A 16,067-nucleotide genomic window follows, 5' to 3' on the forward strand; every position below is an offset into this window, starting at 1 on the left:
AAATTAACTCAAAATGAATTAAGGACTTGAACATAAGATCTGAAGCCATAGGGCACCTGGGTGGCTCGGATGGTTAAGCGTCTGCCTTCGGCTCAGGTCATGATCCTGGGGTCCTGGGATCGAGTTCCGCATCGGGCTCCCTGCTAGGCGGGGAGCCTGCTTCTCCCTCTGCCTCTGTCTCTCTCTCTCTCTGACTCTCATGAATAAATAAATAAAATATTAAAAAAAAAAAAAGATCTGAAGCCATAAAACTCCTAAAAGAAAACATAGGCAGTAAACTCTTTGATATAGGTCTTGGCAATGATTTTTTGAGTTTGATGCCAAAAGCAATGGCAACAAAAGCAAAAATAAATAAGTGGGGCTACATCAAACTAAAAAGCTTCTGAACAGGGGTGCCTGAGTGGCTCAGTTAGTTGAGCGTCTGGTTCTTGATTTCGGCTCAGGTCATGATCTCAGGGTCTTGAGATTGAACCCCATGTTGGGCTCTGTGCTGAGCATGGAGCCTGCTTGGGATTCTCTCTCTCTCTCCCTCCACCCCTCCCCAGCTTGTGCAGGCACATGTACACACACTCTTTCTCTCTTTCATAAATAAATAAATAAATAAATAAATAAATAAATAAATAAATAGCTTCTGCACAGCAAAGGAAGCGTCAACAAAACAAAAAGGCAAGCTATGGAAAGGGAGAAAATATTTGCAAATCATGTATCTGATAAGGGGTTAATATCCAAAATATATAAAGAATTCAACCATTCAACAGCAAAAAAAAAAGATTAAAAAATGGGCAGAGAATCTGAATAGACATTTTTCCAAAGACACATAGACGGCCAACAAGACACACGAAAAATGCTCAACATTGCTAATAATCGGGGAAACACCAACCAAAACCATAATGAGATAATCACCTTACACTTGTTAGAACGGCTATTATCAAAAAGAGAAAAAATAACAAGTGTTGATAAGGATATGGAGAAAAGGGAACGCTTGTGCATTGTTGGTGGGAATGTAAATTGGAAAACAGTATGGAGGTTCTTCAAAAAATTAAAAATAGAACTACCATTTGATTCAGTAACTTCACTTCTGGGTATTTATCCAAAAGGGAAAAAAAACCCCAGTAACTCAAAAAAGATATATGCATGTTCATTGCAGTATTACACACAAAAGCCAAGATATGGAAACCGCTTAAGTGCTCATTGATGGATGAATGGGTAAAGAAAATGTGGTATAGATATATGATGGACTATTATTCAGCCACAAAAAAGCAAATCTTGCTATTTGCCACAACATGGATGGACCTTGATTATGCTAACTGAAGCAAGTCAGACAGAGGACAAATACCATATGATCTCACTTATATGTGGAATCTCTAAAAATAAAAAAAAACTCACAAAAACAAAAGAACAAAAAAACCAAGCTCAAAGATTTGGAGAACAGATTCATGGTAGCCAGAGGTGGGAGATAGGATTGGGACAAACGGGTGAAGGAGGTCCAAAGATACAAACTTCCACTTATAAATTGTGATGCTTCTTCAAGACAGTTTACAGATCTAAGAAATGCATAGCTAAAATATGCACTAGTTGTGTAATTTTGTCTCTTCCATTAAATTCCTTGGGGTGGGAGAGACTGTATTCTTAAATCTCCATTACCTAGTACATGTACTTGACATTTATAGCTGCTAAATAAACATTAATTGAATTAAATGAAATACTAATCAATTTCTTTTATATAATGCTAACTTGTTTCTTGAACCAAATTGGGTAGGTTAACAATGTAAGACGTCTGCAAACATTTGATGTTCTTTTATAGGTTGTATATTCCTTCCCCATATTTCTTTAAGGATGCAATCTGCTATGTAGGTCAGAAAGAGCAAAAATATAATTGATGCCTACATTGTGAAGTGAAAAATCCTGTAATTAAAAATACAGACCATCAGAGTGGCTCAGTCAGTTGGGTGTCTGACTCTTGATTTCAGCTCAGGTCTTGATCTCAGGGTTGTGAATTCAAGCCCTGCGTTGGGCTCTACACTGGACACGGAGCCTACTTAAAAAAAAATTTCAGAGCATCAAGCAAAATTTTGTAAAGGAAGATCCTTTTATCGCTCTCTCCCTAGAAAGATCCTCCCCTCCCCATGTCATTGTTCACCAAATATCATGCAAACTACATAGGTAATAACTGCATCTGTGGTGGTTTAAAGTGATTAAGGATAGGAAAACTTGGTTTCAGTTCAGCAGTTATTTCAGAATCTACTAAGTGCCAGATACTAGGGATATAAAGATGACAGGTTCTTGCCCTTCAGGCGCATGGAGTCTGATTGAAGTTCTTAGAGAGGTGCATGTCTTAGCTGGGAGTTTGGCTGTGTACAAGGAATGAATTCTCTCTCATAAAGGATCAGCCCCCATTGTATTTTGTAGGCACCAGTTTCATTTTTGGGTCTTTTTTGAAATCGGATTGCTCCAAAGTGACGCATGATTTTTAGATGACTGAAATATCACCTCTGAATTCCCTTACCATTCCAAGAATATTCACAGAGATAACCTGAAGGTATGTTCTCTAGCTGGGGGCTCCTGAATGTTGGTAACCTTTGTAGATAGAGTAGTTTTTTTTTTTTTAAGATTTTATTTATTTATTTGACAGAGAGAGACACAAGAGAGGGAACACAAGCAGGGGCAGTGTGAGAGGGCGAAGCAGGCTTCCCGGAGCAGGGAGCCTGATGTGGGGCTCAATCCCAGGACCCTGGGGTCACGACCCGAGCCGAAGGCAGGCGCTTAACGACTGAGCTACCCAGGCGCTCCTAGATAGAGTAGTTTTAAGGGGCTAAGAAGGCCTCTCTCCTCCAACACCCAACTAGATACCTCTGTGCCAAGTATGGGTTTTCAGCTTTATTGTTATAGCTTCTGGTCCAAGCTGCAGCTTGCTGGAGAAGAGCATCATGCTAAAAGGAGGAAACAGGTGCTCTAGCAGTTGAAAGATAGAGAAATGTGGGTAATTTGGCAACTCGGGGCAAACCACTCTTAGAAAGACAGAGAATTCCTGAGATTCAAGGATGCAAATTCCTTTAGCTGCCCAGGAATTAACTAAGGTTCTCATATATGGATGGTCAGATGGAATCAATCTTAGACTTCCTCAGTCATTATGTAAATGGAATAGGTAATCAAGCATGACTAGCAATAACCAACTCTCAGTAACAAGATGATACATTATTTTAATTGTATGATTTATCAAAACAACAACTATTAACATACAAAGTACCATTCAGCTCAACTGCAGGTATAGGCAGTGACAAGTATCTAATTCTTAGAAGAACCACTTACTCTCACAATCTGTCCAGACACATTAACCTAAGGACATGTTTATAAATAGCAAACATGATTTTGACATTGCAGCTTTCTCAAGTGTATATACAGGTGTGTAGTCTTGTTGATGGGTTGTTTCCACAAGCTCTTTCTGCTCCTGATGCATTCATCTCTGGATATTAGTAGAGATATTTGTTTCTGCAGAGTTTTTTTGGTTACCCACCATTTGCAATATTTGTGCATAGTATCACTCTTTAGTCTTCTGAAACAACATTTAAATTGGAATATGTCTCTACCCTACAATTCCTTGTTTTCTTCTGGCAAATTCCACTACTGTCAAAGAGTGTAGGTTGTAATCACTCTCTTGCAACATCAGCCCAGCTCGACCATTGGGCTCCAGTGTAACACACCCTCTTTATAGCTTGCTGTGTTAACCCTTGGCTTCAAGTCCTGGTGATGTAATGAGGGTGGGGTTTACTGGCAATCAGTACATTTCCTTATCACTATTTACAGCCATTGAGAACTATGCTTTTATTAATCCAAGCCTGACATACCTTTTCTGAAATGTTCACAGTGCAGTATTTTTGTGGCCTAACAAAAGTTTTCTTATATCATTAAAAATAAACATTTTTATAAAAATATAATACTTCAAATGTTTACACTGACAAAAACAGAGTATCCTGTGCCACATGCACTATACAGTAGTAAGCACGAGATCCTACAGAACAAAACATTACAAAAGTCCTGCCCAGAACAACTGTTCATCCAGGTGAAATGGCCAGAACTCTCAGTTGCTTTTATTTCCGTGTAAAATATGTTTTGCTTCCCACAAAGCATGTTCTAATGAAAAACTGGACTCCCAGAAAGTTTTATTACCTCCAATTATTTGTGGGGTGGGAAGCTGCCACCTGAGAAAGAGGCTAACGTTTCCAGTCCATCGATCCTTTCTTTGCCCTACATGAGCCATGATAGGAACCAATGAACCTTTTAGTCAGATGTATTCTGCTTTAACAACATGCTAAGTTACCTTTAAAAACACTTATCACAAATCACTTGTTTGAATCAGAGTCGTCATAAAAAAAAACAACAACAGACAAACCATCTAAATGTCCACAATCATTAGAATAGTATCATTCTCTGTTGATTTCTAAATGACAACTAATTATTTCATTGTGACTAAGCTACTTTATGAGAACCTTCTTAATGTCACCTATGTATAATATGTAAATATACCTATTAATTTATAAACACATTTCATGTCCTGCCATTTTGAAACGTTCACTGCATTGTCTATGGATATTTCTCCATGAAAAGGAATGTGATACAAAAATTTAAAAGGGAATGTTTGCCTAATGGGAAAATGACAACATCAGTAATAAAAAGCGTTAGTGACCATACAACACATGGAAGTTCTTTGAACCACTTTAAGTCTAAGTGAATGGCTTGGTACTGGGGCCACGTCTGTCTGGGACTTTACCATTTCTTCTGAATTTTCTGTGATCAAGAAGTCCTCAGAATTCATTGCCTCCGTTCCTCATATGAAATCATGTAGGATCCTGATTTTTAAATTTCAACCTAGAATTCAGGTTTTGGCCTGAATGCACAGGAGCATCATCACAGCTGTGGGGTTGCTGTTGGGCACTGGCCTATGGGACAAAGCTTCTGGCTCTGATGCTCTGTCGGCTAATAAATTCCTCAGAATCCAGTCATTTTAAATAGCAATATAGAGTCCTATAATAGTGCAATCTTGGCAAAAGCAAAAAATATCTGGTGCCCTTTCAATGGCCAGGCAGTGAAAAAAAAATTGAACGAAATGTAATTGTTTGGAAAAGTCTATGATGTTTCTCAGAAGGGGGCTGGTGAGTTATCCATCTGTCATGTGTCCCCCTCGCCATCAATGTTATCTTGTGATGACAACAGAGAAGGGTATGGAGCAACACATTTGACATTCACATAAGTAGCGTTCACATGGACGTAGTGCTCCCCAATGAAAGTAGAGAATATTGCTGATATCCTGGAGACCAGTTCAGAAAAAGATGGGCGCAGTTCAGCTTTAGGGTGCCAGCATTTGAGCATCACTTCATATCTATTTCAAAAAGGGAGAAATGCTATGAGAGACATTGTGAAGGCAAGCATTTTGGTAAAAGTAAAGAATATAGGAATGACAGAAGATTCTGTTGAAATTCCTACTTACAAGGGATCTGGGCAGTATTCGGGTTGTAGGAGCCTTCTGCCTTGCAACAAGTAAACTGTTATATCAAAGGTGTTGACGTCAGGGTAAGGGGGTGCTCCTCTTGTCATCAGTTCCCAGAGAAGCACGCCAAAGGACCACTAGTCAAACAATGGAAGGGAGAATCCAGGTGAGGACTGTGACCGTATGAACGTGAAAGGTGATCAGTAGGTCTTGATAACTAAATTTGGCTTAGCATATTCAATACTAATGCTCATTGGGGCAAAAATTTCCTTAAAGGCAATTAGTAAGCTATACATTTTATGATTACACCAGAATTGGATAAAGTTTAGATTATAAATAAAGGTAAAGTTTTAAAAAAGAATATCTGAAGTCCACATGATGATTAAGATGTCGTCTACAGTTAGTACAGTATGGTTCCCAGGTTCTTACAGGGTCAAAGCATTAACATGTTTCTATCCTTCTCTTTTCTAACAGTTTCACTACAATTTTATATTATTCATAAAAGAAGAAGATAAAGGAAGCTTTCCAAGATTTAAATTTGTTAGATTTCCGAATGAATGTAAATACTCTTTAAGAAATGTAAACATAAACAAAAAAAACAAAGAAACAAAAAAGAAATGTAACCACATCTAACTGTTAATGTTAAAAGGCAAACTCTAAGTTAGTGTAAGTAGAAATCCATATTAAAAATCAGAAGTGATAAAATTGCTAGGCAAGAAGATTCTCTATTGAAAACTAATTTCAATAAAATAAATGTAATTTAAAAATGTTAAAGTACAAGATTGATATAAAACAGCTGTATCAGTACTTTGTAGGAATATTGTAGGGACACAGAGAGGTTAAGTGACCTGCTAGAAATTCCCCCAATAAATCTGAATTCACACGGGGATAAACATTTAAGAGTTCTTGACTCTTGGGTCTTTCTTGGACTACTAAACTGCACTAAATATGCAATTTCTTGATTTAAAGCTACTCGGAACACACTAGGTCATACATATTATCTCCCCCTGGATGTGTGCCAAGGTGAGATGACACAAAGAGAGTAATTCGGCTTTTGTGGGTCACCGCTGGCCGAAGACCCTGGAAATCAGCTCTTCCTTAGCAACACATCTAGGCCACTCACAGACTAAGAAGCATATGGGGGTTGAAATGAAGCCCTAGAAAAAAGGAGGTTTGGAGGGAAAGGAGAACACAGACCAGACAGGCAGAGCAGGAAAATAGAACATTGAGAAGCAAGTGCATCTTGTAGCATTCGGCCAGGAGAATAAAGCATGTCTATCAGTACACTGCCACAGTCCAGAAGAAACTAGGTAGATACTGTGTTGCTGATACAAATCTCCATTAATGGTGCTTTCGTTTGCCCAAGTGCAAGAACCCTTTACCTAGGCCACTGACTGCCTTGATCTAAATAGAGAAAACACTCTTTCCTAGGTGGGAACTAGATAACTGTGCTGTCCCTTGCAGCCTCTCAAAATCGAAGTTTCCAAAGACTGAAAATCTTGAGTCACTTCTGACAACTTCATTGTGTTAGCCTTTAAGTTCCAGAATTTGCATTAAAGTTTAAATCAATTTAACAAGTATCTACTGACACTTGCTGCACAAGTAGGCTACTGTCCAAGTTACTGGATGGGCCTGAGGTTGATTTAACAAGGTTAAGAGTATTATACAACCAACTGTCACACAGAACAGTAAGACAGAATAACTAATATAGAGCAATAATGGAAAAGAGGTACAAATGCTGTGAAAAGTCAAAGAGATAATAGTGGGGTCCTGAGAAAGGCTTCAGGAAGAAAGTGACAGTAAAGCAGATTTGGAAGAATGGGGAGCATTTGTTTTCCAGGTACACAGAATGTGAGGGCAGGAAGAGTATTCTGGATGGAGGGAATGGGCCCAGTGGTGAGAGTCCTTGTGTGTTTTTTTGAACCATATAAGTACAATAGGTCACTCTGCTTGATGTGTGGAGTAGATGAAGCGGACAAGGGATAGATAAAGTTGAAACGGGACCATGCTGTGGGGGTTTTTGAGTGTTGAAAGTGAGTTAAGCTGAAATGGATGAGACCTGCAGTTGAGCTCTAGGAGATGCACCTGTAAACACTACTCTTTAGACAAATAGGAGAAGCCCATTCACATAAGAAGACCAGCTGGGGGCCGCCTGGGTGGCTCAGTCGTTAAGCGTCTGCCTTCGGCTCAGGTCATGATCCCAGGGTCCTGGGATCGAGCCTCACATCGGGCTCCCTGCTCTGCGGGAAGCCTGCTTCTCCCTCTCCCACTCCCCCTGCTTGTGTTCCCTCTCTGGCTGTCTTTCTCTCTGTCAAATAAATAAAACCTTAAAAAAAAAAAAAGACCAGCTGGGGGGGGTGGTTTCTGAACAAGAATAGGTGAGGGGTGCTACATCTTGGCAACATGGAGTCCAATGAAACTGAACTGTCAAACTAGGGTATATATCCCAAAGAGTATATATCATACAATAAGCCAGGAACAGTCCTTTAAAAAAAGATTATTTTATTTAATTCTTATAACAACCCTGTAATGTAATTGATTTTGTAGATGCTTTAAGGATGAGGAAAACAAAGTTTTGAGAGGCTGATTACTTGTGTGTGATTAGGTCTCCTAACCCACAGTCTGGGCTATAGGTTGGTCTGGAGCAAATTCACAAAAATGGGGGCAGAGTTGGGTAAATTTCTGAGGAATTATAGGACTTGGGCAATGGCTGGGAATCAGAGGAGGGTTGGAGGACTCAGGGGACAGGAGTGGTGAGAGGGAGGCAGCTTCCAGGGAAAGCACAGTACTGCCTACATTCCAAACTCCCCAGAACAGACTGGGACTGACAAGATGGTGCAGAGAGGGGGCAGTGAAGGAGGAGAATGAGGCCGACCTAGAAGAGAGAGGCTGGGGGCGAGGGTAGGGAGTAGGAGGGAGAGAAAGAAGGAAGAGGAGGAGAAAGAGGAAAAGAGGAAGGGAGGGAGGAAGGGAAGAGAAGGGGGGAGAAAGAAAGAAAGGGAAAGCGAGAAGAGGAGGGAGAGGTGGGTGCACAATGCCTGTGCATCAGGAATGATGGAAAGAAGTCAGTTTTAGTTTCTAGATAGGAGAGCTGTGCCATTCACATTTAGTGTGTGCATGGTCCAGCTCTTCTGAATACCTGAGCACCAGCAGTGAGCTCATCTGAGGAATCTCTGCCTAACTTTATCAAAGATGAAGATCAAGGCAGTTATTAGACATGAGAGACCATTAAAAGCCATAAAAAGTGATAGAAAGTGACACAGCTAAGGCGAGCAAGGAATGGAAACAGCCAGCTTTGAGCATTCAAGAGTAGGTAAATTGAGGGGTGCCTGAGTGGCTCAGTCGGTTAAGCGTCTGCCTTTGGCTCGGGTCATGATCCCGGGGTCCTGGGATCCAGCCCTGCGTCGGGCTCCCTGCTCAGTGGGGAGCCTGCTTCTCCTTCGTCCTCTGCCTGCCACTCTGCCTATCTGTGCTCTCTATCTGTCAAATAAATAAATAAAATCTAAAAAAAAAAGTAGGTAAATTGAGATACAATTTGCAAAAAACCCACAACTGATTAAAAAATGGATAAATTCATAAAATTTTATCAGCTGGTAAATTGATAAAATTTTCAATAAAATTGAAAACTTCTGCTCTTTAAAAGATACCAGTAAAAAAATGAAAAGGCAAGCCACAGACTAGAAAAATATATTTGCAAAAACATGTATCTGATAACATGTGCCTATAATCCAAAATATATAAGGAACTCTTAACTCAATAATAAAAAAATAAACTAACCAGTTAAAAAAAAAAATCTAAAACTTAAAAAAAAATGGCAAAAGGACTTGAGCACACACTTCACTAAAGGAGACAGAAGAATGGCAAATAAGCACATGAAAAGATGCTTAACGTTATTAGTCATTTGGGAAATATGAATTGAAAAGAAAATAGACACCACTACAGCCTACTAGAATGGCTAAAACTCCCAAACCGACAATGCCAAGTGCAGATGAGGATGCTGGACAACTACAACTCTTACATATTACTGTTAGGAATATAAAATGATACAGGTACTGTGGAAAACAGTTGACAGTTTCTCATAAAGTTAAATATATACACTTATCTTACAACCCAGTAATCCTACTTCTGGATATTTACCCAACAGAAATAAACCTTTACACACAAAACCTTTCAGCAAATGTTTAGCAATTGTAACTATGTATAAACATTGCTTAAAACTGGAAAGAACCCAAATATCCTTCAAATTGGGGAAGGGATAAACAAAATGTGGAACATCTGTACAATGGAATACCACTCAGAAGTAAAAAGGAATGAATTACTCTGCTATGAAAAACAGTATAAAAATTAAAAATAGAAACTACCAAAAAAACCACCACCATATGATCCAGCAATCCTACTTCTGGGTATATATTCAAAGGAAATGAAATCAGCATCTTGAGATATTTTCACATGCATGTTCATAGCTACATTATTCACCATGGCCAAGATATGGAGGCGACTCTAATGCCCATCAACAGATAAATAAAGAAAATGTGGCATATACATATAATGAAATATTATTTAACCTTAAAAAAATCCTGTCATATGCTACAACATCAATGGATCTTGAGGACATTATGCTAAGTGAAATAAGCCAGTCACAAAAAGACAAATACTACATGACTCCACTTATATGAGGTATCTAAGGTAGTCGAGCTCTTAGAAACAGATAGGTTGTCGGGAGAGGGAAATGGGGAGTTATTCAATGGGTATAGAGTTTCAGTTTTGCAAGATGAAGAAGTTGTACAGATTAGTTGCACAACAACCTGTATCTTGTTTGTTAACACTATGGCACCATACACTTAAAAATAGTTGAGATGGTCAATTTTCTCTTATGTGTTTTTTGCCACAATTTAAAAAAAAAAGGGAGAATATCTAGATACATTGATACTACTAACACAACATGGATAACTCTCAAATGCATTATGCTAAGTGAAAGGAGACAGACTCAAAGGCTATTTACTGTAGGACTCCCTTTATATGACACCTAGAAAAGGTAAAACTGTAGACACACGAAAGAGACCAGTGCTTTCTAGGTCCTGGGATAGGCTAGGGGTTGACTACAAAGGACACAAGGAAATTTTCCTGGCTTATGGAACTGTTCTATATCCTAGTTGTGGTGGTCATACAACTGTATGCATTCTTCAAAACTTGATGAAGTGTACGTTAAAAAGGGTAGAGTTGGTATATTGCATAATGGTGATGCCGTTAACAGAAATCAAGAAGTGAGGAATTGACAGTTGGCGGGAAAGAACTGGACTTTGAACATGGTAACTTTGTGATGCTGATGAAAACAATCCAGGAAGGGAATGGTTGAAATTGTTGAGGGAGGTTGATACATAAAGACCTCCCTCCACCCCCCACCCAAAAAAATCCTGAGTGACAGTTGCATGTAGGATGTGAGAGAAGGAAGAGAAGCCATCAAAACTGAAGAAAACATAACCCAGAAGCAAGAGGAAAACCAGATGGTACAGTGTCTCAGAAACCAAAGGAGGGGGACATTTTGAGAAGGAAGGGGTGGTGGACAATGGTAAGTGCTGCTGCAGGGTGAAAGAGCCTGCTGGTTGAACAACTCAGAAGTCAATACTGACGTTGATCGAAGCACGTGTACTAAGTGCTACACACTGTATAAGACTGGGTATGAGAAACTGCAAACAGAGTGACACTTCTATCTTGTTTGAATGGGCTTCAAGAGAATTTCGGATTTTAGCTGAACTCCATCTGGGCATTTGTGAGAAAGTGGACCTTTCTATAAGCAGTCAAGTGTTTGCTTGTAGGTAGGTCTCTACATACAAGCTTATCACATGCTTTTGGAAATGTTCCATGTCAACATTCAAAAGACTGTGCTGTCTTGGAAATTAAAGTTAATGCAAATTTACCCATGCAGTCAATAACCATTTGCCTAAGCAGCACTGCCTATGGATTACACATGTTCACCCTTTACGTAGTACAGTACAGCATCTTTCAATGAAAGGGAGAGAGACATAGCGCTTCGTGTCTACGGAAGCTTATGTAAATCTCCAGTCAAGTATTGGAGTGATGGTTGCTGTCTGAGAAGTGTTGGCCTCTGTGCTATGTGTCCGTGTGTGGAGGTAGTAACATGTATGTGGGCTTGTCTAAAAGCTCAGAATCCCAACTCTTGTCTTGAACATTCAAGATTTCATCAGGTTCTTTTTTTTGTTTTGTTTTAAAAGCTTTGCTGAGATATAATTAATGTATCATAAAACTTGCTATTTTTTAGTGTGAGTCAACGATGTTTAGTGTATTTATTTGTGCAGCGATTGTCACAATTCAGTATTTATTTATTTATTTTAAAGATTTTATTTATTTGACAGAGAGAGAGATAGCGAGAGCAGGAACATAAGCAGGGGGAGTGGGAGAGGGAGAAGCAGGTTTCCTGGCGACCAGGGAGCCCGATGCAGGGCTCAATCCCAGGACCCTGGGACCATAATCTGAGCCGAAGGCAGACCACCCAGGTGCCCCTATTCAGTTTTTTTTTTAAAGATTTTTTTTTTTTTAAGATTTTATTTATTTGACAGAGAGAGACACAGCGAGAGAGGGAACACAAGCAGGGGGAGTGGGAGAGGGAGAAGCAGGCTTCTCGCTGAGCAGGGAGCCCCATGTGGGGCTCGATTCCAGGACACTGGGATCATGACCTGAGCTGAAGGCAGCTGTTTAACCAACTGAGCCACCCAGGCGCCCTAAAAGATTTATTTATTTTAGAGAGAGAGAGAGAGCGAGCGCAAGAGAGAGTGTGCACGCGCACACACACAGCAGGGGGAGGGGCAGAAGGAGAAGGAGAGAATCTCAAGCAGGCTCCCCGCTGAGCATGGAGCCTGAAGCCTGGCTGGATCTCATGACCCTGAGATCATGACCTGAGCTAAAATCAAGAGTTGGCTGCTTAACTGACTGAGCCACCAAGGCAGCCCCACAATTCAGTTTTTAGATCAATTCTAATATCCCAGAAAGTTCCCCATGCCTGTTTTAATCTTTGCTCCTGCCCTCAGTCCTAGGCAACCACTGATCTATTTTTTTGTCTCTGTTGTTTTGCCTTCTTTCTAGAAATCTCATATAAATTGAATCATTCGATATACAGTCTTTCTGAGTCTGTCTTCTTTTGCTGGACCTAATATTTTTGAGGATTATCCATGTTGTAGCAGGCATTAGCAAGTAGTTCCCTTATAGTGCTGAATGGTATTATTCCATAGTATAGAAATGACATGTTTTGCTTATCCATTCACCAGTTGATGGACATTAGGATTGCTCCTGGTTTTTTTCCTATTATGAATAATACTGCTGTGAACATTCATGAACAAGTCTTTGTGTGGGCACATGTTTCCACGTACTTACTGCTAGCTATTCATGTATCTCTTTGGTAAAAGGTCTATTCAAATCTTTTGTCTATTTAAAAAAAATTGAGTTATTTTGTCTTACTGAGTTGTAAGAGTTGGTCTGGTTCTTAATGGCAGACTAAGAATCTGGATGGAATGTATGCTCTTTGAGGACAGGTTAATTCTCCCTACCTTATGCCTTCACCTGCCACCATCACTAACATCTTCCCAGCCTACCTCTTCAGCACTCATTTCTTTCATCTCTTTCAGGATCAAAATCACAGGCATTACACTCCATCATGTACTATTACATCCTCTTATTAATCTTATCCACCCCAAAGTCCCATCCCTCCACCATGTCCTGTAACACATTTATTAAAAACAAACTCCCAGTCACTCTCAACTTAGTCTTTAATGTCTCCCCCCGTTCCTCAGGAACTGAAACTCTGCTTTCACTCGAAGACCACAGTGTCTTTGAAACCTGCTGACTCACAGGGAGGAGGGCAGATGACTGCTTGCTTCCCAATGCCATACTCAGATCCCTGTCCCCTGTCATCTCTCAATAGCTGCCAACGCTTTCTCTTTTGAAGTCTATGCCCTCCATTAGTACTATTTTTTGCCTACCTTGTTTGCTGATGTCGTCAGTTTACATTTTTTCCCTTTTCAGTTGTTACCTTCAAGGACTGAAAATTCATGTTTCTCTACCTCTACACATCACAGTCCTCTTGACTTACTACGTGCAAATAGAGTAGGAGTACTCTCTATCCCATTCAACACCCAGGCTCCTCAGCCCACTCTAGACCCCCAAATCATTCAAATCACTCAGCTTTCAAGACTGTTTTTGTGTACTGAGTAGCAGTGGACCCTGATGACCATACCCCATTTCTTCCTGAAACTTTCTCTTCCTCTCACTCTCCACAGCCTCTTCTCCAAGGTCTCCTACCTCTCTGCTTTTCTCCCTCATTTCCTATGTGTAGGTTCTCCTGAGTAATTGTTTATGGACTCTAAAAAAATCTGTTTCTATCCTTGACCTCTGCTATGGACTGAACTGCAGACCCTCTACCCCTATTCATATGTTGAAACTCTAATTCCCAGTGTGATGGTTTTAGGAGGTGAGGCCTCTGGGAGGTAATTAATTTAGATAAAGGTGGAGCCCCCCCGATGGCACTGGTACCCTCATGAGAGGAGACACCTGGGAGTTTACTCTTTTTTTTTTTTTTTAAAGATTTTATTTATTTATTTGACAGAGAGACACAGTGAGAGAGGGAACAGAAGCAGGGGGAGTGGGAGAGAGAGAAGCAGGCTTCCCGCTGAGCAGGGAGCCCGATGCGGGGCTTGATCCCAGGACCCTGGGATCATGACCTGAGCCGAAGGCAGATGCTTAACGACTGAGCCACCCAGGTGCCCCTGGGAGCTTACTCTTGTTCTTTCTCCTGCATGAGGACACAGTGCACGCCAGGAAGAGAGCTCTCGCCAGAACCCAACCATGCTGGCACCCTAATCTCACACTTGCAGCCTCTAGAACTGTGAGAAATAAAAGTCTATTGTTTAAGCCACCCAGTCTGTGGTATTTTGTTATGGCAGCCCGAGTTGAATAAGATAACTAACGAGGTTGTACAAGCTGCAGATCCACATTTCCAAATGCCCAATGTACCTTTCTGCCTGGATGACTTACTCCCAAGTCAAACTCCGTATGTTCAAGCATCAACTGGTATTTTTCCTCATCAACCAACTCCTTTGCTTCACGTATGTGTTACTGCACTAGCATATAATTTTGCTCATCTTTGACTTTTATCAATTTCTTGCTAAATATTGTTATTATCTCTGAGATGCCTTTCCTTCCATCTCTTTTCTGTTCTACAGTTTCTGTATTATTTCAAGTTCTACCTCAAACTTCATCTTCCTGCATCTACTCCTCTCACAACAGAATAAAGAATATTCTCTTACAGAATAAAGAAAGACTGTAGTGTTATCTGATTACACTTTACTGTTTCCACATGGCCAGAGAAGAAATTCCAGACTCCCTAGTTTGCTTTCCAAGAACCTCTATGATCTAGGATGAATATATTTTTCCCAGTTTATCCTCAGAACTTCCCTCTGTGCCTTCTATTTTTGCCACATCATCCACTGCTTCCTGTTTCCTTAGAACTTTAAAGATGCATATACTTTCCTGCCCCTTGGCCTCACCTGGACTGGTATTTATTTCACTGCCCCTTCTATCCTTTAAGGCCTATACCAAGCACCACCTCCTCTCCCAGGTGGAAGGGAAGAGAGGAATCTGGCTGCCCAGGTGAGTGTCTCTCCCACCCTCAGGACGCAGTGCACATCTTTTGAAGCTTGTTCGATGAGAGGCTGATCTTTGTAAATAAAGAAGGGCACATTTCTAATTTTTTTTTTTTTTTAAGTAGGCTGCACGCCCAACATGAGGCTTGAACTCACCACCCGATCCTGAGATTAAGAGTCACATGCTCTACTGACTGAGCCAGCCAGGCACCAAGAACGGCACGTTTCTAGCTGGGTGCAGGGTTAATGCCCTCACTGCTAGGCCTGTCTCAGGTATAGCTTTCAGATTTCTTGAGGGGGAATTCAGCTGCCCTTTTGCGATGAGTGGCTGGACTAATCCCAGTCTACTTTGTGTGACAGTTATTGATGGATATGCCTTCTCTTCTCTGCTGAGCCAAAGTTCCTGGAGGACAGAGTTCAGGCCTGGTTCAGCTCTGGGATTTCCTAAGGACCTAGCATGGTGCCCTGCTAGACAAATGTTTTTGATAAACGAATGAATTTATGAAAACAAACTATGGGTTAGACAATCAAGGTCATTTATACTTACGAAGTAACTGAAATTAGTGGTGTTGAAGGTTTCCTTTTTTGAAAAAATAAAATAGCCATAAAACTACTAAGAATGTTGGGTATGAAAGTAAAAGAGGAGGTCAGGGATGATCAGTACATTACCACATCTGACTTGGTGGTAAACTTCTGAGTTTGCAGACTTTCTAAAGCCATCCACTTCACGGGCAGCTTGGCACCTGTTTTGTTGTGTACACTATAGTATTCTTTATCATACATGTCTCTGGCAAGACCAAAATCAGCAACCTTGACAGTGAATTTTTCATCCAGCCTATGGAAAGGACAAAAATTATTACTGGTGGCTGAAACAGAATAATTTACAGTGATGCTAAATAGCTACAGGTCAGAACAAGGACTTCATATCT

General features: G+C 40.4%; 1 protein-coding gene across 2 annotated transcripts in view; it reads right to left on the reverse strand.

Moving 5' to 3' along the window:
* Positions 1-3,180: 3,180 nt before the first annotated feature.
* The window catches only part of MET (MET proto-oncogene, receptor tyrosine kinase), a 115,516-nt gene continuing 102,629 nt past the window's right edge, over positions 3,181-16,067 (reverse strand). For both annotated transcript variants that reach the window (XM_081800206.1, XM_081800205.1), the window contains 3 exons: positions 15,808-15,973; positions 5,486-5,622; positions 3,181-5,377 (listed from right to left, as the gene is read on the reverse strand). In XM_081800206.1, the coding sequence (XP_081656332.1) occupies positions 5,167-5,377; positions 5,486-5,622; positions 15,808-15,973 (514 nt within the window). In that variant the 3' untranslated portion in view covers positions 3,181-5,166. The remainder of the gene's footprint in view (positions 5,378-5,485; positions 5,623-15,807; positions 15,974-16,067) is intronic.

This window comes from Leptonychotes weddellii, chromosome 12 (assembly GCF_054177405.1).
Source record: "Leptonychotes weddellii isolate Sample4059 chromosome 12, ASM5417740v2, whole genome shotgun sequence".
Taxonomy (NCBI): Eukaryota; Metazoa; Chordata; class Mammalia; order Carnivora; family Phocidae; genus Leptonychotes; species Leptonychotes weddellii.